Consider the following 27,401-nt stretch of genomic DNA (forward strand, 5'->3'; position numbering starts at 1 on the left):
ATTATCTCCTATCTACTATTTTATGACGTTGTGACGTAAACACCATATCAGAAACTTTTTCACCGGGAGTCGAAACAGTTATCGTGCAAACCTAATGTTAGTTACAGATCAGTAGGATATTGATATTCAAACACAAAAGATTGTCTCTTTCTCTCTCCCTGTCTCTCTTGTTGGTCTGCTTACGATAGAGCACGTCTTCGTGACATGGACCGGTCAACAATTATTCTCCAGGCTACTCGGTTCCTGTATACAACCTCTCATTCATGTAGAGATCCCATCGCCTACAGCTCCAGCCTTCACCTGATCCAGCCATCGAGCTCACTGTGCCTGCGCCTCATGCTGAACTAGGGATCGTTGTTGTACACCTTCCTGATGAGGAATCCTCACATCTACACCAGTCATCGTATCATCCCAACATTCCTCCAAAGATGGCCCGGAGGATGCGTCGCTCAAAAACGCCCAGAGCGTTTGCACCGGATTTCGCTGTTGATGTCGTTTTCTGACGTAACGACCGTCTCAAGATAACAGAGCTCCTTTACTACCTCGAGATTGTCTCCATAAACTAATACATTGAGTCTTCGGCAAGCAGGTTCTTCGTCTTCTCAATTCGTTTTTCGCAATCCAATTCTTGCTGCTTTGCGTTTGAGTCGGGTGTATGCCTCACACATCTTCGCTGTCATTTTGCCGATGATGTCGATGTAATCCGCGAAGCCAAGAAATTGGAGAGACCGGTAGAGGATCGTGCCACGGATGTCGTGGTGTAGCCCCACGCCTCGAATGACACCCTCCAGGGTGATGTTGAAGAGCAGACATTGGAGTCCTTCACCTTGCCACAGACCACTGTGAGATTCGAACGATTCTGACATCAACCTGGACACTCTCTCCTTGAACTGCACTCCGTTCATGGTGGCTTCTAACAGCCGAATCAACATCCCAGGAAAGTGGTGCCACTGCATGAAACACATCTTTGAAACACTCATGTAAATATGGCGTGTACCCTACCAATAAACTTGTGGCCAGCTTGAGAAACCCTGTAATGCACCATAGTGTATCAAATTTGGTCTTCTAAGTAATTTTGAATTGATACTGTAATTCCACCTAATCTCTCAGCGTACGAGGAAAGCAAAGATAAAAAGGCAAGCTGTTGTGATATGCAATTTTAATCTGGTTTTCTAGACGCTGCTCGGCGAACGGTGTGTTGCCGCCTGGTTGAGGTAACGCTTTTAGGGTGATACATATTTGCTTACTGATAAATGATACGAATTAATGAATGCGTATCATTTCCGTCAGCTCTAATTTTGGACCTTTATGGTGAGTAAACTGGGTAAAACTATAAAAATAAAACACTTCCGTATTGATATCTTCCATTCATTCGGGCGTGCCTTATCTTAGTTAACTCCTTTTCCTTTGATAAATTATGATTTGTTCCCGTCCGCTCAAATCACCACAAACAGCTACATCGTAAATGAGTTTAAAATACGCTTCGTGGAGACGTAGTCTACGTAATTTTGAAATTTTACGCTAGGAATGCACATCACTACTGGTAACAGCCAGAAAACCTTGTATACAGGACTCCTCGTAAAACCCTCGGACTCATCGACTCCGATTACTCCGGATCACTCCGGATTACTCCGGATCACTAAGAGGTGATAGCTAGTGGATCGTCTACATGTAGTATCCCTACACAATTTCTACAATAAATATGGGAAGTTTTTCACTTTGACAGATGATCATTCATACTGATGACATCATCAAGAGTTGACGATTTATTTTAAATAGTCCCGCTATCACATGTATCGAACGTAGCAAGGGCTATCACACTGAAGATGCAAAACAGTTCTAGTTTAGAGCCTCATTTTTTAACAATTTATTGTTCTTCTGTATTTATTAGCACTTTTATGCTAATTGCCCTATGCTTATCAGTACTTAAATTTAAATTTTGATGATTTTTCATCCATCATCTCTTGCTATATTTGCACTAAAACACGTCTGATGTTCTTCACAGAAGGGTGATATGTTTTGCGGGGAAGTCATTAAGTCCTAAATTTCTAATTCTAAAAATTGTTAATAATTGTATTATTGTATTAACATCATTAACATTTTATTAGTCATTAGCATACGATGTTGGCCTAATATCGAGCCGCGCAATTTCTACAAGATTATGATCAAAGATCACAAGATCAAAAGATTATAAGTTTGTTGAAGAGAGAAGATGATGAGAGATCGCCCAGAATATAGGAATAAAAGAACAAATCGTTTGTAAAGCTATCCCGTTCAAAGATCCAACGGTTCCCATAGCAAAACAAACAGACCACACTGCATCTCCACAAAGAGGTCACCGGGTACGACTGCACACCAATTCACCCTTCCCCGCAGCATTAGAATTTCTTCACATTAAAATTCCGAACCCTTCGTCCCCAACGTCCAGCACTTACCTTTCTCCATTTGCTCCATGCCGTCGTTCATCGTTTGAGCGTCTGCTGGCTCCCTTCGGCACGTTTTGCCGATATATTGATGTGCTCTGCCGCCGGATCCGCTCGTAATGCTGCTCATCGTCACCAACGCCCTGCTCAAACATCCCGCCATACCACGGCTAATTGCTTATCTGAGATCATGCGCGACGACGGGCGTTTGTGTGTGCGTGTGTGTGTGTGTACATGCACTTGAGCAAAACCAGATCGCCGTTGACCGCATACCCTGGGCTAGAAATAAAATCCGCAAACGGTCACAATTAGCTTGCAAACGGTGAGGAGCGCAGACGGACGCGTCGACATACGAAACTGTCGAATTGGATTTTGGCCCCGCACAATTGCCACACAACACAACGCCAACTTCCGGGGCAACAAGTGTGAGAGAGAGAGGGAAAGAAGATAGTTGCAGCTACTCTAGTGTGCTTATAGTTCCTTTTTCCGGCTGTGGGTTCCATCGCAGAACGTCCGCCAAGTGTCCGTTATCTATCGAACAGGTATAGGACACGGTTGCTGATAACGCCAATCGTTCCGTGAGTAGTGGTGACGGTGCCGAACGAAGCGGCCCGTTTTGGGGAACGACCGCCGTTTTCGTTGCATTCCGAGGCTATCCGAGTGGCTGTTGTAGTTGTAGTAGCAGCAGCAGCAGCAGCGCGGCACAAACCCGCGAGGTTCCCGATCAGTTCGCACGTGACGGTGATCGGTTTTGGACGGGCGCACGCGGGCGCTCACACATTGTGTTCGGGTGCTCTCTCTCCCTCTCTCTTACTGACTTGAGATAAGGAGACCTCGCGAGGGTGTGCTAATTCTGTGACGGGTGGGACAGGGACCGTGATTCAGACATTCCGGTCAACCCCGGATTTCGGCGGAATTGCCCATTTACGTGCAAAACTTTGCACCCAGTTATGACGGTGCGGTGCCAAATTTCATAACTTGTGTGACCGCTCCCTATCATTACCCCGAAAGGCTGTGGTGAGTGGATCCCGCGCTACAGGTGTGTGAAAGCCCTTATCAGCCGTGCTTGGCTGATAGCAACTTCCAGGGAGGGCCGACCGCGGCGTATGTTTATCCAGCACCGTTTTCCGAAGCTTCGACAGTGATAGGGTGAGTGCAGCACTAGCTCGGGCGCGGTATTGCCATTCACCGGACGGCTGCGGCATCGGCGTGTAGTGCGTGTGACCACGAGCGAGTTCGAATTCCAGCCGGACACAATATGGGACGCATTGGAGGGGTGATAGTGCGGTGCTGGTTGGTGGTGATCGTGTGCAGTGCCAACAGTGTCCCATTGGCCAGTGCGCTTGAGGCCAGTGGACAAGGTGAGTCCACGTACGAGGAGTACGACGATGAGAGCCCGTACCTGGGCGGGTACGAGCTGCTGGACGATCTGGATAGTAGCGTGGAGGAGTTGGCGACCGTCTACGACGAGGATGTGCTCGATCCGATCACTGACGATGACATTTCTTACTCAGGCTACGAATATGAAGATCCGCTGGACGATGACATCGGCGGCGGTGGTAGTGATGGGGTTGTTGATAGTGTAGTACCATCATCTATTAGCTCCAGCACGGTGGTCACACCCTCGATGACCACCCTCGAAGATGCCGTACAGCGGCACCCGGTGGCTATTGGGAACGGTACGATTAGTGCGGAGGAAGTTGGAACGACTTCCACTTTGGTGATGCCGGAAAAGGAGGACGCTGGGCTCGGTACACCACTCCTCGATGGGCTGGGTATCAGCGGCAGTACCGCACCGCCACCGACGACCGTAGAGGACGATAGCAGCTGCCGAGGTCATGAGGTAAGTGCCAAATATACGCGCACGCGTAAATTACGTCATTCGCGCGATCGTAATCGCTAGGGACTCATTATTCATGTATGGAAATTCAACCAATAAGACAAGACAAGCGACCAAAGATAAACAGTGCGAGAAAGAGACGATGTAGAGTGAGCGAGTGAAGCTCTTCAAAGTGAGGTTTTTTTCTGGCATACAGTCAGTCCAAAAAATATTCGTCTAGCTGAGTATTTTACAGAAAAATGAGAATTATGACCAAATGGTAAAGTATCGATCCAAAATTAATATACTTCAAATGTTTTGATGGCACTTTGAGCGGCGGCCGGAAAATAATCAAAAGGAATAAAGCATGATGATATCAGAAATCTTATCTTAATCCGGCAAAGCTATGCAGCTATAAACATCACAGAAGTTTCCCAGACTTGTAGACAACCACAACAATCTGGCGAAAACGGCCTGGAAGAGCTTCTCGGTACTACATCTATTGCAAATCAATTCTTGCTGCTCGGGGGGACGGTCCATTCTAGGTTTGAACCCATGACGGGCATGTTATTGAGTCGTTCGAGTTGAAGACTGTACCATGGGACCGCCCCATTGTACAAACTCATTTGTCGACAAACTCAACTTTGACACTGAGAAGTGACTCAGAAAACCCTGCAAGTGTGAGGCGTGGAAATTTATCCATGCACCTCGCGGCTCTGGTTGATATCGGCGAGTGTGCCATCAGATTACCGGATCAAGGTTGTTTGGAAATCCAAAACCATGTACAGTTTAGAGATATGATAACGAAGGCGCTTTCTACAGAATCACACGTGCCCGATGGTTTCCGGATTAGTGGCCATATGTTTGGCACCCCGGGTCGAATGGCAACCAAATAAGTACAAAAAAGATAAGAAATTTACAGAGAAACACATATAGTCCGGGGTTGAGGACTCTATGTCGGTAGCATCTTTATTGCAGATTGAATCGTTAGCTTCCGATATCTAAATTCCACAAAACTAGAATTATCATTTAAAACCCAAAAAGCCTAACGTCAATTACAAAGCCTCCAAAAATAAAATACGATAGTGTTGCCAGACACAGGTATGGTCTGGTTTCTTCTTCTTCTTCTTTTGGCATAACAGCCGTTGTCGGTCAAGGCCTGCATTTGTACCCACTAGTGAAGTGAGCTTGGCTTTCAGTGACTTATTGTTACCATAGAAGGATAGTCAGTCCTACGTATGGGGGCACGGTCTATTCGGAGCTTGAACCCATGATGGGCATGTTGTTAAGTCGTACGAGTTGACGACTGTACCACCAGACCGGCTCCTGGTCTGGTTTACTGCTGGCAAAACTGTCCAAATGTGTGATTTAGGTGTGGAATCAGACAACAGGTTATCGTTTTAAGACCTTTTCGAGCTCTGCATTTCCAATTATTTTTTGTGGTGGAAAAGATTTCAAAAACCCTTTCAGCCTAACATCTTTGTATTGTGCTATCGTGCGTCGTCAATCCTTGAGTTCGGGAGTGTTTTATGGAAGCAGCAGTACATAATAGCTAGCATAGAAACCATTCATAGAAAGTTTCTACGCGCATTGTTCTGTCGTTTGCCTTGGTCTCGTGAGTGTATGGAATCTCTCCAATATAGCTGTGCCGTCATGCCACGGTATGTAATTTTACATAATATACTTTGAGAATGTATGATAATCCCGTCCATCCTAGAGCATGTAAACTCGTTGGAGCACCAAGTAGAGTCTTTAGGCCAAGACCATTATTTTGTTTTTAGATTGACAGAGTTAGGCTCCAACGAACCTCTGTCGATTTTAGTGTTAGTGTGAACTAAGTTAAATCCCTCTTACACAGCGAATTAAGACGAAAATTTTTGTTTGTGTTTCGTCTTTTGTTACATGTTTTTTCTTTTATATTTTAAAATACTCAATATTTTTTATTTATTAATAAATTTCTGTATGGTGCCATCCTTCGAAAGTGTTCGCGCTCATTTTGCATCTAAACGATCTACATTAACAAACCTCACATAGTTCATTAACTTCTGTAAACGGGACCTGAACTCTGGTGGCCAACTCTCAGGCTTGTTTAGTACATGGTGCCGTATTAACGCTAAGGTACTATGCATCGAACAATGCTGTGTTTGGTCTTCTCACTGGGCTCGGTCGTGGATACGATTAAACTACCATAATAAAGTATCAAGAGGGAATCAGCGCTTGAGATGGATGTTTTGGTTAGTCTGAGATGCTTACGTCTGAAAGAAAGGCGACTAGATGCGCTGTGAAACTCCTTCCAGAGCGATAGCGGATGCGATGATCATTCCCAGTACATGCTTTCAGGAATTGAGCGGCTAAGTTAGCGCCGTGTGATAGCTAAATGCCTTCTAGGACTATTCAATACCTTATTGACTACTTAAATACCACATTGACACTCTTCCACTACTAGCTATTGTAGATTTCAACTCCTCATTTAGGCATCGATATAACTCAGGATGTATCTTATGTAAAATTCCACTATCAACGCCTGAAATACATTCATCTATGACAGTTTTTTAGTACATTCATCTAGGATCCCCAAGATCCTGATAAGTTGATCAATGAGCTATGATCTAAACATCCCATATTGATATAAATTTTGTCGGCCGTTTTCCATTTCCCTTCCCTATCAGAAACTACCGACCCAGCCAGAGTACGTGAGCCGCGACGCGAGCATCATGCGCAAGTGTTGTCCGCCGGGCGAAAGTTTAGTGAGCGAGCACTCCAAGCACGTGTCCTGCCAGAAAGATGCGCCGAGCTCGTACCTGCCGCAACCGATCGTCGCCCAGTTCTACCGGGACTGCATCGAAGATCTGGAGGAAGAGCTGCGGCTGGACGTGCGGTACGGCAATCCCTGCCCGAGCGAAGGTGGCATGGTGAGCTTCGGGGCGCACACGAACGACACACTGTACGTGATCCAGAACGGTTCGCTGCTGGTAATTTACGGTGGCAAGGATTACGATGTGTACGATACGTACTGTCTCGATTACGACCGCACCGACGGCGCGCTGCTCGCGTACGTCTGCCCGTCCGAGGTGCGCGTGATGGTCGATGTGGTCAAGGGTCAGCTGTTTCTGCTCACGATCTGCCTGATCGTGGCCATCCCGGCACTGCTCGTTACCGCGCTGCTCTACATCATCGTACCGAAGCTGCACGATCTGCACGGCCGGGCGCTGGCGATGAACTGCGTCAACTTTGCGATCGCCCTGCTGCTGGAGTGCTTCTTCCAGTACCGGAACCGTGGCAAGCGCATGCTGATGGACGATATGGTGCTGGAGAACTACGCCGAATACTTCATACTGGCCACGTTCTTCTGGCTGCTGGTGAACTGTGGCAACAACTGCTTTCATGCGTGGTAAGCGACGCCCGGCTAACCATCTCTCTCGGAAGGCGGAGGCTAATTGCATCTTGAGCTGCTTGCAGGTATTACGTCCCGCGAGGGAAGAAGGCCAACACGCTCGAGGACAACCAACGGTTTGCGCTGTACGCCGCGTTCGCGCAGCTCATCCCGCTGTGGATCATACTGTCCTACTCGATGACGCCGGCCGGCACGCCCGCCATCAAGCACTATCTGTTCATCCCGATCGGTGTGACGCTGGGGCTCGGTAGCCTCTGCCTGCTGGTAACGCTTTTGGGGCTGACGCGGCTGAAAAATTCCTACTACACCTGCCACCAAATCCGACAGCGCTTGGTGCAGAGCGGCCAGTATGAGGAGCTGTGCAAGTACGTGCCCGTATGTGGCCGTAAAGTGAACAAGGTGATATATATGTAAGTATTTACCTGCTCATCCAGCCAATCCATACCTTCGGTTCTAATTTGATGCGTGCGGGGGCGTTGTTGTAGGAATAAATACACGGTCCCACTGTTCGTCGTGATGGGCACCATCTGGACGGTGATGGCGGTGACGTACTACGCGACGTACGATCTGCCAATCTTCTACGACATACTGTTCGGCTTTCAGGGCATCCTGATGTTCGTCATCTTCGTCTGCATGCCGCGCCCGAACGAAACGATCCGCCAGTGGCTCAACGAGCGGCCGTACTGCGCCTGGATGTGTCGGGTCGATCAGGTCGACGACGGGGAGGAGGCACCGATGAAGCGCCAGATGATCGCACCGATGATGGCGCGGGCGGCACCACGTGCTTGCGGCCCGGACGCCGCCCAGTACAGCGCGTACATGGGCGGACCGGAGCGCTTGAAGCTCAACAAAAATCCGTTTAAATATCTGGAGGAATTTTAGGAACTATTTCGAGCGATTGGTGTACCCCATTTACGGCGGGGGTTGTAAATATTAGACGCAGTATTAGATAGGCGGTAGTTACTTATTCGGATACTGGACATTCAACGTTGTCTACGTTGTGTGTGTTTTTTTCAAATGTCGAATAACATGACCAATAGGCGTAAAATTCCTAAACTAGTTTAAATAATCGAACAGTGTAAGGCAACATAGTGACGTCAGTGAGGCGTAATAAGATAGCATAAGGGAGTCATTCTTACAAGTAGGGTATACAAAGGGAAAATCATACTATAAAGTGTTTCAGCAGTGAAGTAATTCTCAGTTTACTTTTATTTGTAATTAAGACGAAGACTAACGGGTCTGGGGGATGTCAAGTTCCGGTGATTCAAATCGTCTTCAACAACAAAACTACCAACGGGTATAGGGAGTTGAGGGATTGCTGCTGCTGCCGGTGCTACTACGTCCAGTATAGACCGCACCAATTGGCGGCATTCGATGGCTCTAATTGCTCGTGCTAATGCTAAATATTGCCCAAATGGTCGTCCTCCCGAAAAACGAAAGGAACCGGGAGACGACTACTGTTTTGTTCGCTAAGTATTTATAACTATTTTCTGAAAGCAACGCGGCACTAGCTCTAGTCCATGATTGGCTTTTGTTTTGAATATGTATACTAACGTTTGTGTGTTTTCTCTCTCTCTCTCTCTCTCTCTCTCTCTCACTATCTATCTCTTTATCTTCGTGTCGTATGTTTTGTGTCTCCAATGGTGCACAACAGAGAGTAGTGTTTGGAGGTTTTAAAACGAGCTTAAAATTACAATAAAACAATCCAAAAATAAAATAAAAAAAGTAAAACATACAAACATAACAATCTCCATCTGAGACGGTGGCTGTAACTGTAGGTAGGTAAGAACTGCCCAGGGATTTCCACCACTAGACCACTAAAAGCACTTGACCGCGCAAGCAAAACAAATGGACCACGTGAGGCGGGTGTGAACCGGAGTTTTAGTTGCTGACCGGAATAGCGGATGGTGGTCGTTACGAATAAAGTACTGTCCGGTATCTTAACTCACCGGCACCGGGGTTTGCTTTATAGATTTGGAACGTTATCTCAAAGCCCTTCGGTACGGTACGTATCCGTTCGGGACAAAAGGGAAGAAAAACTAAACAAGATTGCAGGGTGAAGTGTAGCAGCCTGTGCTCTGCTTGCGTTTTCGTATCGATAGATTTTGTTTTTTTTTTTTGTTTGTTACTCTCTAGCTAAGCTAATGCAATAAGGCCTCACCTCAATATGCAGTGTTTGCGCCCGTTATCTTCTACGCTTCTCGACCCTCCAAAAAACCGGTGCGATGCGGTGCTGTACAAACACTTCAACACGCGTACTGCTGCACCAACTCCATGGAAGTGAATTTGTTGCCTGCCTGCCTGCCTGCCTACCGCTCTAGCTTGACTGTGACTTAGCAATTATCACACGCACGCACATTTCGTCGTTTTCAGTGGCTGTTTGATTGGATTGGAAGAAAAAGGGTTTTTTGTTTTTGTTTTGGCATTCAAGTTTGCCAAGTGTCACAGTGTAATCTAACAGTACTTTCTAAAACCACCCGCGACGGTTATCGGCATGCCTTGCATGTGCGGGGAAACGCTAATCAAACCGGGGTGCCGGGGTTTGCTTGTTCTGGCGGTATAAGTGCGCTGTGCGCCGACGAAACCGGGCTAAGGGCTGGCTGGCAGTACCAGCCGCCGCCCAGCCTAGTACCGCTTCGGTCGCGATCAATCGATCTCATCAAACGAGGGCGATGGGCACCGCTTCTCGACGCCGAACGCGGGACTGATGCCGACCAGCCCGGTCACACCGCGCGTACCGGTGCTCTGGAAGTACAGCAGCTGGTAGCGCGTCCCGAGCGGCAGGCTCACGTTCTCCGAGAACGTCAGCTGCACCGTGCGCGTGTTCTGCATGTGCTGCAGCTGCTGCTCGTTCAGCTGGTGCTGCTTGTCCTTGTACGTTTCCGTGTACTCGTACGCCAGGTACTCGCTCAGACTAGTAAAGTTCTCCTGCAACAACAAAAAAATGCGACAAATTTGTAATTAGATTTCGGCCCTAAAACTGTCCCCGGCACCAAAAAAAAACCTTACCCGATATATTCCGATCCAGTCGGCGTTGCCCTCCTCGAACCCGTTCGGGATGACGTACTCGATCGTGTTCGGTTCGCCGACCAGCCACAGCTCGATCGGCTTGAAGCTGACGGTGCGCTCGGTCGTGTCCTCGTACACCTGCCCGTAATCAATCAGATCCGTTACGAGATCGTCGAACGAATGCACGTCCGTATTGTTAGCCATGGCCAGCTTGTAGCTGAGCCGGTTGTTATGCTGCTTCCGGAAGTGTTCCCCACTGTACTGTGGCTTTCGATTCACCTTTGTTTTTTTTTTTGGGGCCGCGCAGCAGGGTGTGTGGCAGGGAAAGCATGGTTGTTTTGATTTTTGAATTTTTGTTTAGTAACACCCACCCCCATCCCCCCAAAAGGCCCGGCGCCATGGATGCAAGCAACCAGCAAGACATGCGCACGAAGGTGGCAATTTGGCATCCCATCGACGATCGACCAGCACACACATATACACATACGGGCGGCAGGTTAGTGTTCGTGCGCGTGCACATATTGCAGAGCGTGCGAGCGAGCGTGCGTGCGGTGCGTGCAGACATAGTACCATAGTGAGGGCGCGTTAAACAGACAAACGGCGATGGTTGGCGGTAGTGTTGTGGTTAAAAGATTACGATGGCAAGCGAAAAAAAGAAAGAAAGAAAAATGAAACATTTACCAAAATCAACATACAGAGCGATGGAAGGGTGAACGGAAATGGGAAAGCTTAAAGCGAGTTATGGTTAAATAGGAAAGAAACATATAAAAAGGATAAAGGGTGAATAGAGAAAGAGAAGCGACAGATAGTTGATAACAACAGAAAATAAAGAAACATACCCTAATAACCGTACGACAGAAATATTAATGTTGAATTAATATACAAAAGGATTGTCTAATAGTTTGGTTAGAAATTAATTTATAACGTTTACCTATTCAGTTAATTGACACTTTCCATCGCCTGAAGAGACAAATAATGACCAACATAACAAAAAGGCTTCGTTTTGTTAAAATATTATACAGTTGATGTTTCTACTTTTTAGCCTTATATACCCTATGTTGGAATTTGAATATTTTAAAAAAATTGTTTGAGATGGAACAAACGAAATAAGAATTCCTTTCTTCGCGTCAAATGGTAAAATTGTAGATCATCTGTTCTGTTAATTGGAATTGAGGTAAGTATTTTTACTAAATGAGAAAACTTTAACTTAAATATGTTAATTTCTTCTTTAAACTGCGTTTTTCTTACTAACATATGACTAAAGTAATAAGACGTTACAGAAAGCAAAGCGGTAGAGTTGTGATAAGGATACAAAAGCATGCAAACACATTCCTTGTTTCGGTCTTGCTGGCATAGCAATGGCAGACCATCCCCACCCGGGACCGGACTCACCCTCGCATCCGCCGTTCGGGCAGCGTGCAGCGCGACGGGATGCCGTTTCTTGCGCCGTACCGTCTTAAGCTTCCGGCTAGTAGCGGTGGTAGCGTACTGCGTATTGCCGTTCTCATCCCGACTACCCTCGACCGAGCACTGTGTCGTCCCCGGATGGATCGATTTAAATTGCATGGACCGCACGATACCAACAACGAAAGCACACACACACGGGATGAGTAGAAACAAACACACACACACACACACGCACAGAAAAGGGAGGGAGAGTTGGAGTGATAAAAACAAACAACGATTTTGATTAGATTTTCCTGTTAACGCCGTATGCCGTTTGGCTTGTTAGTTAGTCTGGGACACGGGGAAATTGAATTTCCATGCCTCTGCAACCCACAGCTGGTGATCGATTGAGATGTGAAACAATGTCGAGGAATGAACACAAACACACACTCATAGTACACACGCGCGCGCGTAAGAGCGAATGATTGGTCTCGAAGATGGAGATGAGCTTCTTTGTACAGTGTGAAACACTTCCGGAAGGTTTAGGGGAGTCGCCAAATCCGTATCCGCAGACGTACCTTGAGCGTGAATTCACTGGTGACCGGTTTGTGATCGCTAATACTGTAGCTGGGATGGCTCTTGTAGGACGTTTGTTCGGCGGTGAGGCGCACGTTGCGATAGTTGTTCTCGTTCACCGCGTACAGTATCCGATCCGTCCAGGCAGGTCTTCGTCTATAGAATGAAAAGTGCCAAGTATTGCAACAGACTCGCAAGAAAGAAATGCAGAGTGCGCACTCACTTCATATCGTACTCGTTGCTACCGTGCTCGAACTTGAACGTTGGCGGGAACTGTGGCAGCCGTTCCTGGAGCTGGGCGAACGCACGCCCCTCCCGTCGCACTAGCAGCAGCTGGTCCTTCTCGATCAGCTGCTTCAGCTCGTCCCGTGCCACCATCGCACGGATCTCGTCGGCGGACGTGGTCGCTTCGCCCGTTAGTCGGAAGTTTAGATCGCCAAACCAGAACACGTAGCTGTGAAGAGGTAGATCAAGATCAAGATCACTAGAAGAACTTGCTACACAGCACGATCTGACACTGTCACCTACTCATGATCGAAGATGGTTTCCTTTGCCTTGACGTGGAACTTCTGCTCCTGCACGATCCGCTCGTAGTCGTTGATGCGCTCCTCCAGCATGTGATCGTGTGCGGCAAGGTGTGCGTTCACCAGACAGATCGAGCTGCCGTACACGTTCATGCGTATGCTTACCGCGCCCTTGTTACCCTAGTGGACGGAAAAGTTTCGAAAGATATTGTCACAACCAACACTTTGTTTGTTTTGAGCAACGCGATACTTACCCATATACCACCCAGTCCCGTCCGGGTGTACTCCGTCTCCACCTGTCGCAGATGGAGCAGATGTTTCCGGCGGGCAAACACCGACAGCAGCAAACCCTGCATCTGCTCCGTCTTGATCACAACGTAGTCGCGCTCCTTCAGCACCTCCTTGAACTTTTGCGTCCACAGATCATCCTTGAACAGGTTGTACAGGGTGTTCTGAGGCTGCGCATTCACTTCCTGAAGTCTGCAGGAATGACATACAGAAATGGTTGAGATTAAACAAACTTCTTTCGAGTCCCCCAAGATCTAAATAGAGGACTTACCCGATCACAAAAAAGTCCGGCAGATGCGAGTCCTGTTCGGGCCGGTTCTCCAGCCCAAGCAGCTTGTTGAGGGAGATGTTTTCCGGGAACTTTGTACTGACGTTCCAGGTCACGATGTAGATTCTGAGGGCGAGAGGTACAAAACGGACGAGACTGTGAGGTTAACAGTGATCGGTACTGTGGTTTGAGATACACTGAAGTTGCTTAATACTAAGGTTGTTGTGTTAGTTACAGAATTCATCAATTCAAGAAACCTTCAATCCCGTAACAACTTATCCAAAAGACCCGATTTACAAAGACCTCCGAAAATCCCCGAATCACTTATTAAGTACATCGTAACCTCTTCGTGGAAGCCTCCATTAAACTGTGTTGCATTTCCATTCAAAGTGAGCAATCAGAGGCTCTTGCATAAAGCGCATTAACGCCTTCCCCGAGCGCACACAAAGAAGCATAGGCCGCTGACGGCCCCACACTTCCTACACCATTTCTCCAATAGTTTGCACATAACGCAATATCCATCGTTCGGTGCTTCCTAACTGCGTCATGATCGCGTTACATGATCGAACTGGCCGGTCCTCAACTTTCAGCCACTGCAACACTCTTGTTCACCACGACCTACAATACGTCCGGCCGTTCCGTCATTGCTTCAGCTGACTTTAAGCGATGCTACGTTTACCTGCAGGCATTGTACGTCCGATGGTCCTGCTTCACTGGGTACGACTTCCGGCGTCGCTTGGAAGACTTGCGCCCAAACATGCTGCTCACTTCGTTGTTTGTTGTTTTCAAGTGTCACCACCGATCGCTCAATCACTCGATCAACGGAACGAAACGGCACGAAATTGAGGGCAAGGTCTCGGAGTGTGTGCTTGCTTAATTCCCTACTACACCAGTTTTTCTTTGGTAGCTTTTCCTGCAGACACAACAAACACAACACACGCCTCTCTTGGGTTGGACCTCTTCACTAGCGCCCAACGTCCACACGTGCCCAGTACCGATCTGCAACTGATCGTACATTTTCGTGCGTAGATTTTCATTACCCGCAACAGAAAAAAACAACCTATCGGGTCGGCTTTTCGGTAACTTAACTTGGTGTGTGTGTGCCATTATCAAGCCTGTCGAACCACCACAAAAAGTGAAAAGAAGTTGCTTTTGTTTCGTGCGTTTTTGCTTTGGTCGCTTTTCACCGGCCAACACCTACAGAGACAGACAAACACACACACATGGTAAACGGAATTGACCGATAAAACCGATTCCGTACGCAATCCATGGGCGAGAGAGGGGGTGGTGCCTTTTCCGCATGCAAGTCTTGGAAAAGGGGGTGGTGAAGAAAGAAAATGGGGGCACAGTGGCTCGCGGCAATGGTGGCGCGTTGCTGGTAGGCGCTTTCCGCGCTTTTTGTGTGTGATGGCGGCGGAAAGGAGGGAGTAACTCCGAAGCCTCCGAACGGTGCCATTAGTGGTCTGCAGTGAGGCCGCTTTGCTGGACGAAAGATGCAAGTTGGTTTGATATAATCGTAACAATTGCATCGGTAAGGGTGGGTTGAAAAGTACCATGTGTAAGGGATTATTGTAAATGGATGATGATTTCATTCCAGAGGGTAGATTAGAATCTTTTGTAATTTGATTGGTCATTTTGAAGCTTTCTATACTTTCCTACACCTTCCGTTTGAATGCATTAATGTCTCATTGTCCATAACCGTGAATTTTGGTCTATTATATCAGATTTGTTTTTTTTATATACTGTTTTAGACGTTTTTTCTTTAATGTGTTCTTTGTTCTTCTGAGTCTTATATTTTGGTTGTTTTTGTGTTTGTTTTCTTTATTTTTATTGCTGATTATTCAATCTGTTTTAGTATACAAATGAAGGTTATAGCATCCATTTTAGGTTTAGCTTATATTTTATTAAAGAGAATTTACTTATTGTTTTAATATATCCATGTTTACAACGATTCAGACAACCAAAACAAATGCACCATTAAAGTGCTTCTTCGTTACACAACAATGTAAAAAATATGTAATTCAGAAAAACTAAAAAATAGCTCACACATCCGTCCTTACTAAACGCCTGAAGGTATGCAATGCGATGCTTTTTCAATTTTTTTTAATTTCATATTTTTTGTTCATAGACTAGTTAATTTGGCCCGGTTACAGAGTTTCGCAACAGAACCTAAGACGTGTATACTGACTGCAGGGCTCGTTTAAATGTTTTCATCCAAACATGTAGATAAGCAAGTCTGCTCTCTTTTGATGTCTTTTTACTGATACTTTTTATGACCGTGTTACTATTTTGGCACAGGCCCTTCCATATTTTTGTCTTATTTACAAATGTTAGTGTTTCCATTACATTAGCAATCGTGGTCCACTTTCTTTTTCAGTATGTTTGAGTATCGGCTGGACTCGTGGTACAGTCGTCAACTCGTACGACTTAACATTCCAATCATGGGTTTAATTTCTAGTATGACTGACTATTATCATGCTATGGGTTATCAAAAAATCACTAAAATAATCGGTGTGGCGCAGGAAGGCCTTGGCCGACAACGGTTTTTATGGCAAACCAAATGTTCGACTATTCCGCTATCATTGCCCATCTTTACAACCATATAGGACATACGAAAATTTAATTTAGTCATTTTGAACTTATGGAATAGCTACTATTACATGTTCATATGGCATATGGATCCGAGTCTTCCATCCACAGGGCTCACTGTCACTTATTATTGACCCGTGCCCCATCTTCTGCAAGACTATTTGTGTACTAAGCAGCCATGGATATCCAGGAGTGCTAAATCCGAATAAAAACAATTAAACTAACTTCATTCAACTTTGTTGCTTCATCTGAGCACATGATTAACAAAAACCCCATGACCCAGGAATGTCTTTATTCCGTGTATATTATTGTCCCATTACGCGTATGAAGGCCCGATCCATGGGAAATATAAACTTGTTATATGCATGTTTTAAAGTTGTTTACTTAGCCCCAGTTATGCAGCTCCGATGGTTTCACTATTGCATTGTACCCAGCATGAAAAATTGCAATTGTTAAACGTTCATAGCGTACGATTTTGCAATCCTGTCAAGAAAGCATTTGACTGCACTTGGATGATGGTTCGAAGCAAGTACATAATAGTTCGAAGCAAGTCTTTTTATTTAAACGTTTTGAACTATACTACTACGCAAGATAAAATGGAGCGAGGTAGAATCTTTACCACAGATTTATTTAGAATCACTGGGAATAATTTGATAATTTTTTATACAACACGTTGGTAGAAGAAAACAATGATGTCTTTCGATTTGAATACCTCAATGATTCAATCAATCTACCATTGCTTGTTGCCTCGAGGAAAGGCATCCCCTTTATGAAAAAAAAATCATCCAAGCACCCATATTTGGTTAGCAACACTGTTCTATAGTGAGTAACTTTTTCGTACACATAGTTTCTATAGTGAGCAAGCGTCACCTATGAGCGTAACGTGAGCGTAACGTGAGCGTCACCTCTTACTTCGTTTTGTATAGGGAGATTAATAATGAAAAATACCTGAAATAAATATTTAAAGCCCTAGACATTGTTATGAACCTAAATTACGCTCCACATCCTTACGAAATTTGAATTTGAATTGAATTTGTAATATCTTTACATATCACATCGCAATTTGAATTATTCTATGGAAATTACACATAATTTTATATTAGCGTTTGCTCTAATCAAAATAACATAACCAATACAGAAAAAAAGAACAACAGAACAATATGCTTAAGATTTCATATTTCTTGTTCTTCTCGAAATGAAAGTGGATTGCACGTCATGGACTTTTGGCTAAGACTGGTCATAAAAACGGTCTTTTGTTGTGTAATGTCTGCACGATTAACATAAAATTGTTAAGTTCCCCAAGGGATAATAAAAAAGTAAAATTAGCAATAGCATCAAAGGCATCCAATAACAATAAAAAAATTGCAATAAACTAATTGAAACGAAACGCCAGCCAATCATATAACACAAATCCCTATAGATCCATTGTTTTGCAACTGACTCTTGGCTTTAGGCTTGAGGAAGTGTGTATGTTGCCATATGTCTTCTTCGCGTGCACGGAATAGCGAAATGGAATTTGGTAAATGCAGGGCCGCATTAATTTGAAGCTCACGCGTTCCGATGATGCACCCACCGAGGATGGAGTTTGCTCCCACCCGCATGCACGAGCAACACCCACAGCAGCACGAGCATCGGGCTTGGAATGATCGACCCGTGAAGGAAATGACGGAAAACAGCAAACCCACATTCGTGCACAATTTTCACGAACAATTATTCCTCCAGCACCTTTTGCGTTGTGCAAGGGAAATAAATTTCGGACGCGAAACGTTCACGTAGCGAGCGCAAACCCTTCACAGCGCGGAGCAGGGGCGCTGGTACAGTTTGCGCACATCCTGTCCGCATGTAAGTGATTTAAATTTAATGATCGCTCGACATCGTAACGTATCTCGCTTACACAAGAATCAATTAACAGAAAATTAATGACGAGAGCCGGAGTGGTAGAGTGATGGAGGGTGGTTTGGCAACGATTGGAGTTGATTATTTACCAAGTACAATAAATGTACAATAACACTTGATATTAATGACTAGCTACGGGGGCGTTTGCAGCTGCACTAGATTGCGAGCCGTGGGCAACCTAACCGTAACAATACATGTGGTTGTGTATTTATGTTATTTTTTACCCTATCTACAAACTTCCAAGCAAATATTTGCGGCTATGAACAATAATTAATAATAAAATGTGAAAATTATTGGAAAATTAGCAGCTGATTTTCAGGGAGATTGTCGACAAGTACAGGTTTCTTTTGCAATCTCAACTGTAAGGAATGCTTAGGAAATGTACAGGAGAATCAAGGTCGATCGTAATGATTATCACTGCTCAAGCACTCTGCGAAATCAAGCTTATCTTTTTTGTCAGAGCACTCAGAACTGTTTACTTTTAATCTGCGTCATGTCAGCGGGGTTTCATAACGATTTTTGATTAAATGTTTTCGTTTCTCTAGCACTTATTCGCCCCTTTTGCTGAACGCATTGACCCTCAGGACTGTTTCGTGTCATTAAAATGCCATGGCGGATCATTTCCCCAGTTTATAACCAACTGTAAGTTATCATAAAAACGAGAAATTCGAATATGTTTGGATACAAACTAATTGCGGCTTAATTTTAAGACATCTAAAAAGCAAAAAAAATCACATAAAAAGAAAAAAAAGATTAAATAAAAAAATAGCCGCAACATATTAATAGTTGCGAGCCTTAGTAACTCCAAAAAGATAGAAGTTGTACGAACTGTTGTCTGGTTATCTCGTTGCATATCATTTGCCTTCTCATGGAGACTCCGTTGCAATCTTTCTGTTGCATAGACAGATTATTGCCCTATGATACCAAGGATCAATGTCAACATTTTGGAGCCAGAAGAGCTAGTGTGGAGTATAGTACTATACTTATTATGGTTAATTTAACTTATGTTACCAACTTGAATTAGCGAAGGTTATCTTTAAATGCTCATAATAAAATGAATAGTTTAAAGTGTGACCATTAAGAAATGTACTAAATGTAGTAACAGCTTGTTTGCCTTGTTCGGCTGGTCGTAGAACGTGGCCTTAGCCTAAGAATGGCAGCACATTCATTACTAGAGCGAACATTTTCGAAAAATGAGTCGACTTCATGAAATTCATGATTTTTATTATGATTTCAATGTTTAATTTCATATTTAATTTAGTTTATTCTGTTTTCAACTCCTCAATGTAAACCCTCAATGTTATAAATATTGCCTACTAATTATATGCATAGTTTGCAATGCATAACTTCAGGTTCAACATTACAGTTGAAAGTCAATTATCCAGACGTCGGATTTGCCATGGTCTAAAAAAATGACAACTACTCAAAGGTGTTGTCAAACCAATAATAGCTATCATTAAAATGATGTTCACTCTCTTCTAAAAATAAAACGCGCCTAAACGTTATTAAACTAATAAAAAGCTCGTTTAAAGACGCTCAAATCAGCCTAAGCAAGAAGCTTTCTTGATAGTATACTATGGATGAAATTATGATAGTATATTATAATTTTTAAATTAAATTGTGACCTAACGTTGCAGCAAAAATGTTATCGAAACCCAATTCCTATCTCTCCGAATAGTTGGTGTTCTCCTGTAATTTTATTATGTTCCCAATGTGATGTCTTTCAATGTCTTTAAGTAATAAGTTTAATTTTTACTACCGTAAAACGGTTTGCTAATTAGCCATGTCTTGCACAGCCAGATACAAAAGATCATGGTACAAATGTATGGTATGCCAAGGTCATCCGGTGGCTGTAATGTAATTTCATACAAAAATACAACCACATGAACATAAAAAATACTCTTCTAATAATTACAAAGTGTGAAGAATGTTCACAACATATTATCAGGAATATATCACTTCACACCCTAATGCTTTCCATCAGCCAAGCACATCTTACCCACCCCCACCCAAACACAAAACCGCATGGCTGTTGGCCTTTAGCCGATTTCTCTCCGATCTCCCTGGGGTCGGAAATCGGAATAAGATTGCTATCTATGTGCAGCGAGTGCAATCATCACCGAGTGCGCACTGCTGCAGCAGCAGCAGCATCAATTACTTCATCCGATAACGATGCAATGATGATGATGTCACGCCATAACGAATCGTAATTGGCAAGCGAACCGGGCGCACGGTGCGAGACCACAATCGGCCAGCACACGTAAAACGCATTCGCCAGTAAAAATAGCGAGCAACTGAAACTTCGAAAGCAGTGAAGGAAGCGACGTTGCAGCATATATAAATAAAAACTCATAAACCACCCCTTGGGCCACCCATTCGGAGGGAGAAAAGGGCAGTTCCAGGTGTCTGCCTAATGGGTTCGACTCGCTTGCAGCGTCGTTGAATTTATAAATAGCACACGCTATCCAGGGGAACAACAGAGCGCCAGTGAATAGTTTAGCGGAAACGCACACAGCGCTGACCTGTTGCTATAAAGGTGGGTGAGATGGTTTGGTAAAGCTCTTTTCTAATGCAAAGCGTGCGCGGCATGTACGTGCACATGTAAATTATAGTTTAGCATTTCCACAGTACACCATGTAAACAGCAAACAAACAGTGAAATAAATTGAAGCTCGAGCTGCGTGTGCATGCTCGGGCTGGGGCAAGCGTGCCTCGCAACATGCAGCATAGAAAATCGATACTATTTGGCATCGGTGTGATAGGAGGTGCCATTTGAAAGACTACTCGAAAGCGTGCACAAAGGCGACACTGAAAAGCCGCCCAAGGATGCCTTTCCAATGCACCAGCCTTCCAGTGCAGGAATCGAGCCGACACGACGCCTCTCAGTTCTTTTTTTTTCGGTGCAAGTAAATGTATATGTTTGTGTAAGCTTTCCCTGACGTTGACGCGGCTCTGCGTGTGAGGTGTTTTTCTTTTTATGCTTTTGCACCGCACTGCACACACACGGCAATAGATCGATATCCTACAAACGGGCAGTGAGCGGGTTTCGTTCCAACTAAAACAGCGGGATGACGGGGCGACATGAAGCGCACGCCATTAGAATGAGATTAAATGGATTAAACACAACTAAAAGCGACTAATTGCCGTAGAAAACGTGCTATGTAGCGCACGAATAAATGTATTCTAATTAGTGTTTTTCGCTTGTTCTTACGCTTGCACAAAACACATCTTGACCGGTTCGTGATAAGATTCGTGTTTGCTTTTTCCCCCCCCAATCACGAGCGAAGCAAAATTCTCATCATCATTAGAGCGAAATAAACATAAAAAAAACGTAATAGAAACATCGGTAGAACAGAGAAAACAATCACTTCTCACGCTTCACGGGTCGGTTCCGCCTTCCATGCGGGCCAGCATCCAACACGGCCTCAACGTGCGCTTGCATAAGCCCGTTGACGTCATGCGGGGAGGGAAGAACTCGGGTTGCACTAGAGTCCCAACAGTCCGAAAGATGCTTTGATACTTATGTAATCCCCGCCAAGAAGAGGGCGATAACAAGATCCGCAGCAAGAAGGTTCAGAAGAGCATCCACCGTTTTATCGGTGCTTTTTAAGTGGCGTTTGAAAGCAATGGAGCGTTATGCGCCTTAAAGTATGCACTGTGCTACTCCTTTGATGTGTTTTAAGAAGCTTACGAGTAGCAGTATCGGAAAAAGACTAAAATTTAACCTACAAATATGACGCATTTTGGTTTTGACGAGAAAGGTTTCGGAAAGAACATCTTCCCATATCAGCATATATAAAGACTGGCTGGCTTGGTGATTAATTTCGCTTAGGAACGGATGCATCTTTTAATGTTAATTTATTTGTGCGTTGTTTGGATTGGTTAAATAATTGGATTTAATATCTGATAGATGGAATTAAGAAGGTAAGAATACAATACACATTTTGAATGTATTTTCATCAATAAAGTCAATCAGTTTCTTACCAAAAGTAGCGTAAAAATTATATTAAACCTATATTGTCACATGCAAGAGCACATCTTTGCGGGAGTGTGTTTAACTATACTTAAAAATGGCCCCTAAAACGTGTAATTTGTTTTGAAAAAACTACACCCTGAGATTCGAAATCAACCCAAAGGTCTTTCAAAAGCTAATTGTTAGCTTTTGTAGTTGAAAACAAGACATATGTATGTAAAATAAGTGATAAATGGTTCCACTGGTGTACAGAAAACTCTTAACATTATTCATAATCCAGAGGAATAATCAAGAATCAACTTAGAGAAAATGAAATAAAACAAGAGACATCAAAAGGATATGTGTCCCTGATTCAAGCACCAATCACGTTTATCTGCCATCCGCTGGCACTAGAGCTCCAGCTGGAGACATGCCCCTACTTGCCCGCAACCGGGAGCAGTCCAAGGTCATCCGATCAAAGGAGTGAGCAGGCCCCGCATATACCCAATGCCCGCTTATGACTTGCACAAGGCAAAAGGCTAAACGAACCATTTTACCAGCTCGTAGGCAGGTCGGGATAGCAGTAGTAGTGGGTGCTGGTTGGTTGGTTGGTGGCATTTATGCGCCAGTCGCGGAAAGGAATGATGAAGCGATAAGTCAGCGCCGCAGCACACAGCGCAACACCGCGATAACGATTTTTGCTTCTTCTTTCGTGGCGCGTCTACTACTTATCGCCCCACAATGCTCATAAACTAAGGAAATGAAACAACAACAACAACAAAAAATCAATTCTTTCGATAAAGCTCACTACTACTACTCGAGGGAGGGGCGAGACGCTTATCACACACCGACCAGGTGTTATCGTTTTTCCTGGTTTTCATCCCCGCGAGGATGACGACCTGATGCAACCTGACATCCGATCGATAGGGCACGACATGATGCCATCGCAGCTCCTCCAGCTGATGAGCTTGCTGCGTTTTTGTGCAGATTTCAAAACGAAACCGAACCAATCAGCAAAAGCATTGAACAGTTTATGGTCACGAGCAATCGCCCCGTGCGTGCCATGGAAGCGGGCAAAGCTCCACGTATCCAACGGCGAGGTCAAACCGGGCGAAAGCCGGGCATGGGTCGAACCGCGAGGTTCCAAAAATAAATCCATTCGATTATTGATCAACCGGTCAAATACACATGCCCCAGGAGGCTGTCTTTTTGTTGATTTTTTTCGGCACAGTGAAAAGGTATGATGTTAGCAAAGGTATGAAACGCCCCATTTACTACCCATCCCGATACTACTCACTTTACATTCCAGTTGTTATCACAGTGACTCATGTTGGAGCCGGTCGATGAGTCCTTCCGCTCGATTGGTCGATTGGTTGCCGCCCTGGAGGGACCACTGCTTGCTGCCGTCGATGCCGTTGCTGCGCCCTGCTGGAGTAATGCCCAACCGTTGTGCGGAACCGTTTCCCCGCAGTATTATCACCACTTCATTCCACTACCGAACAAGCGCAAACATTCACAGCACAACTGCTCGGCTTTCGTATGTCATCCAGACGATTTAAAGCACACTAGCAATCACTACCACACTCACGCCACCAACTGCAGCGACGGGACTGACCACTGAAACCATAAATAAATGAATGCTAAATGGTTAACACAATTTCTGGATGGGTTTTTTTCTGTGCGACCGCGAGGTATTCGAACTCGGCAAACGAATCGTTCTGAAAGAAGCAACACACTGAGCAAGTAAAACACCCGCAAGTCTACCGACCAGAGACGAGAGAAGGATAAATCTCCTACAAACTCTTCAGTCGAGCAGCATTATCTTATCGCCGCAAACCGCGAACAGTCGGCGAACCGCGATTCGTTCGTTATCAAATAATTATCACCTGCGGTGTGGATGGGGTTTTTGCCTTTTTACTGTACCACACACCACCGAACGGATTCTTCGTAAAAGATTCACAAAAATTGACCGCGCTGTACTTAACCGCCGTGTCCAGCGCGTTTCAACGCACGGTCATAAACGCGTTACGAAGCGTTCCCGCGCGCGCGCTCTACAGCACGCTTGGCCTTTGCCGCGTCAAGGTGCAGCGTGACCTCCCGGTTGGTCGCTGACATTCGGGTGGCGATCGTGGGGCCTGTGACTGCCGTCGACGGTTGACTTTCAAAAAAATAACAACCGCTCACAGTCAAGGTGAGTCAGTTGCAAGTTTACGGTGATTCGTGCGGCTGTGCCGGATGATAGTGCCCATCCGTTGGTCCGGTTGTCCTGCCCGACTGACAAGGTAAACTTGATTGATATTTCAGCTGCATAACGCTGGGAAGGCATTTACACGCGCCTGGTTGAAATGCGTTGTCGATGATGTTATTGGTATTTTGTGTTTAGGTCTACATTTAGTAATGTTTTGTAGGAGATCGTTTACTTTTAAGTATACACTGACAAAATTATAAGCTAAAATCATATTGAATTAAATGATTTGCTAGATACTTATATTAATACTATCTTTTAGTGTTTGTTTTGGGATTAATGATATAATTCTTCGCTGATAAAATGCTTCAGAATTTTGTAAGCATGCGTCTGTCGAGCGGATTGCATACTTCACAAAGACGCTCTTTCCTGCCCCTAAATGTAGGCCTCCAGAATATCAAAACGGGTAACGCATGTGAAACAAATGCACTTTCTTAAAGGATCAGATTAGGAACGGAGATCAGAGTGGTATGTTTTGGTGTTAGGTGTCATCTGTAAAATTTAGGGACGTTCGAAAAAGAATTAACTATATTTGTGAAGATTTAGTTTTGCAAAAAAATACTATTAATGTAAAAAAAAACTGTTGTTCTGCTAGTGCCTGACTACTTTTTTTGATACAATATAGAACAGAGACAATATATAATTCTTAAAATTTTCTACTAACTAATCATCTAATTAATAACAATTTTGACAATCTTCTTTTGAATTTTGAACGATTAAAAAATGTAAAAAAATTATGTGAAAAGATTCATCTCAGATTAAATTACAGGCAAAGGTTTAAACGAACCGATTAAAATACATCCTAATTTTCAAGCAACAATTAAATAGATATAAGTTGGATTTTAATGGCGGGACAGATTTTAAGGCATCAATTCAACTGATACTTAGTGCCAACGACACATTGAAAGCAAGGCATTTCGTCAAATTTCTGAATTAATTATTCCAAAAAAAATTTCTCGGTTCATACTAATAGCGTATCTCAAGAACAACCTGTACATTACAACAAGCACCATTTAATCCCATGGAAAGATATGCTCATATATTTCTGCGTCATATCCGACAACTTTTTTTTTTTGCTAGACACAATTAATGCCTCCTCCAGATGAAGATTCTAGCAACGAAATGGCGCAAATACATTAAGCATGAATGTAAACTATTTGTACAAAAGTTATTTCGCTCTTTTTAAAGCAAACGTTTATCCACTACGACTCGGCTTTGACGCGGCTTCGTCTAATTATCCACTACCAACGATCGGATGTTCTAGCGACCTTGACTAAGTACTGTACACTAGTATAGTGTGTGTGTTTGTGTGTTTTTTTAGGAGACATCGTTTAACAACATATTTAAGTAGCTGCTGGTACAGTGTTGCCGTGTTATCGGTTTTCGCTTGTTTGAATTCCGGTCGTTCCTTTAGCTGCCTAAAGTGGTGACCGTATCCGTAGCAACCTATACCCTTCCCCGGCTGTCTGCTGCTACTACTGCTTCGTACGTAGTTTCTGCGACGGTGTGCATGTGTGCCTGGACACCCGTTTATCGTCAAGGTTTACTACGCCGAAGGGGAAACGAAGAACCGGAGTGTAAAAAGTTGCTTTTGCGGGGGGTTTTACGAGCTTGTTTGCTTCCATTTGACACAGGTGAACTGGTCGGTTATCGTGCCATGATGCTGCCGTTTTTTCGCTCTTTCTTCGTTTACGGCAAACCCGCATAATCTATGTTTTTGTAGTGGTTGTGTGTGCGGGCACTTTCAACCAATAGAGTACAACACATCGATGTTGATTTGTGTGTTGTTTGAGTGGCACAAAGTAGCACACAGTTGATTGTAAAAAGGTTCTTCCCTTCAATTTGCCCCGTTTCGATATTGAACGCTTGCCGCTCATCGGGTGGAACCGCACTAGTAGACACGTCCAATACAAATACACGACCATCACGCGACACAGAGAGACCCGTTCACTCCCGTATGGCGCTATTGTAGGTTAATATTTCGATCACAAAGCCGCTTCTTCTTTCCCTCCTATGAATGCTACCACATTACGGCCAATTAATTCTCGTGTGACGCGGTTGCGGTCAATCCGCGGGGAGTGATACAAAGCGTGGTGGAATCTATTTTTAATACATCTCACATTTTAACAAGCACACACAGAGACACACACTATTCGACCAGACATGACCAGCAAACAGCAAAACAGCATGCCCGTTTCTTCCCTTTCGCTGAAAGATTTACACCTTTTTGGACCCTTGGGGGACCCCCTTGGCAAGGGAACACATTTTTCACACATGTTAAACAACTTGTAAGGGCTCGCGGCCTATGTTAATTAGGTAACATTGGTAAACATAGCCACAGAACCACACACACTCATTCTTCTCGTGTCACTTAAGGTACAAAAGCAAGCCCTCCCCTTCACAAATGTTTACTTGCACTTCACCCTTTTTCCATATACCCTTGTACGTTTCTTCTTTCATTAAAACCAAAGGGCTTGAAAAATCAAAACACGTGATAAAGCAACAAGCCCTTGATTAGAGGAGCACTTCATTTCACTTCAGCAATTTAAAAAAAAAAAACTACCCCCCAAAGGGTTTGAGGCTGCGGCCGACTCTACACAGCGACACAGTGAGCACACGTCCACTAATTGTATGCTGCAGCAAAGGGCACAACGAACGGCGAAAGGGCTGGCGAGCGGGCAAACAAAAAAACGGCGAATACATACACTGACGGTGGAATTTCAGGAGCGCGCAGAATTTTGACCTCCGTTCTCGGCGAGAAAGAACACGAAAATGAGGAGCGGAGCAAAATATAAACAAACCACGCACACTGGGGATGCCTGCATGGACATGCTGCGACGACAGTCGAAGAAAATGAATTCAATTAAATCGATTTATCGCCCAGTTTTTGGAAGTAAAAGCGTTGAACTGATCATTAAGCATTTGAATAATATTTTAAATTGTAATGAATCCATACTAATTGTGTTTGAAATGCAAAAGAAATGCTAACCGAGTGCCCACTGTGAACACAAAAGGCTTTTTCCAAAACGGCTG

General features: G+C 44.5%; 2 protein-coding genes across 5 annotated transcripts; one reads left to right on the forward strand and one right to left on the reverse strand.

Annotated features, from left to right (window-relative positions):
- The first annotated feature begins 2,728 nt into the window (after positions 1 to 2,728).
- Positions 2,729 to 9,361, forward strand: LOC120900582 (probable G-protein coupled receptor Mth-like 14). 2 transcript variants are annotated; one of them, XM_040307750.1, is made up of 5 exons: positions 2,730 to 3,784; positions 3,938 to 4,266; positions 6,912 to 7,633; positions 7,702 to 8,046; positions 8,122 to 9,361. In XM_040307750.1, exons 1-5 carry the CDS (start codon positions 3,682 to 3,684, stop codon positions 8,516 to 8,518), a joined length of 1,896 nt encoding a protein of 631 aa, XP_040163684.1. In that variant the 5' UTR covers positions 2,730 to 3,681; the 3' UTR covers positions 8,519 to 9,361. The 2 variants fall into 2 exon arrangements, with proteins under 2 accessions (XP_040163683.1, XP_040163684.1); XM_040307749.1 differs by having other exon boundaries at positions 2,729 to 4,266.
- Positions 8,823 to 27,185, reverse strand: LOC120900583 (phosphatidylinositol 4,5-bisphosphate 5-phosphatase A-like). 3 transcript variants are annotated; one of them, XM_040307752.1, is made up of 9 exons: positions 27,074 to 27,185; positions 23,421 to 23,740; positions 13,691 to 13,813; positions 13,386 to 13,611; positions 13,136 to 13,311; positions 12,831 to 13,061; positions 12,610 to 12,763; positions 10,646 to 10,924; positions 8,823 to 10,564 (listed from the first exon to the last, which is right to left on the reverse strand). In XM_040307752.1, the coding sequence occupies exons 2-9, from the start codon at positions 23,450 to 23,452 to the stop codon at positions 10,283 to 10,285; spliced, it is 1,503 nt and encodes a 500-aa protein (XP_040163686.1). In that variant the 5' UTR covers positions 23,453 to 23,740; positions 27,074 to 27,185; the 3' UTR covers positions 8,823 to 10,282. The 3 variants fall into 3 exon arrangements, with proteins under 3 accessions (XP_040163686.1, XP_040163687.1, XP_040163685.1); XM_040307753.1 differs by having other exon boundaries at positions 10,646 to 10,783; positions 13,691 to 13,843; XM_040307751.1 differs by having other exon boundaries at positions 13,691 to 13,843.
- Positions 27,186 to 27,401: the final 216 nt, after the last annotated feature.

Source organism: Anopheles arabiensis, chromosome 3 (assembly GCF_016920715.1).
Source record: "Anopheles arabiensis isolate DONGOLA chromosome 3, AaraD3, whole genome shotgun sequence".
NCBI lineage: Eukaryota > Metazoa > Arthropoda > Insecta > Diptera > Culicidae > Anopheles > Anopheles arabiensis.

Excerpts from the sequence above, each read along its gene's own strand:
- LOC120900582 (XM_040307749.1), top strand. The coding sequence starts at position 3,682 with ATGGGACGCATTGGAGGGGTGATAGTGCGGTGCTGGTTGGTGGTGATC. Across the intron at positions 4,267-6,911 it reads GCAGCTGCCGAGGTCATGAG|AAACTACCGACCCAGCCAGA; the intron begins GTAAGTGCCAAA and ends CTTCCCTATCAG. Across the intron at positions 8,047-8,121 it reads GTGAACAAGGTGATATATAT|GAATAAATACACGGTCCCAC; the intron begins GTAAGTATTTAC and ends GCGTTGTTGTAG.
- LOC120900583 (XM_040307751.1), bottom strand. The coding sequence starts at position 23,452 with ATGAGTCACTGTGATAACAACTGGAATGTAAA. Across the intron at positions 13,844-23,420 it reads GATAACAACTGGAATGTAAA|TCTCGTCCGTTTTGTACCTC; the intron begins GTGAGTAGTATC and ends TTAACCTCACAG. Across the intron at positions 10,925-12,609 it reads CCAGTGAATTCACGCTCAAG|GTGAATCGAAAGCCACAGTA; the intron begins GTACGTCTGCGG and ends AAAAAAACAAAG.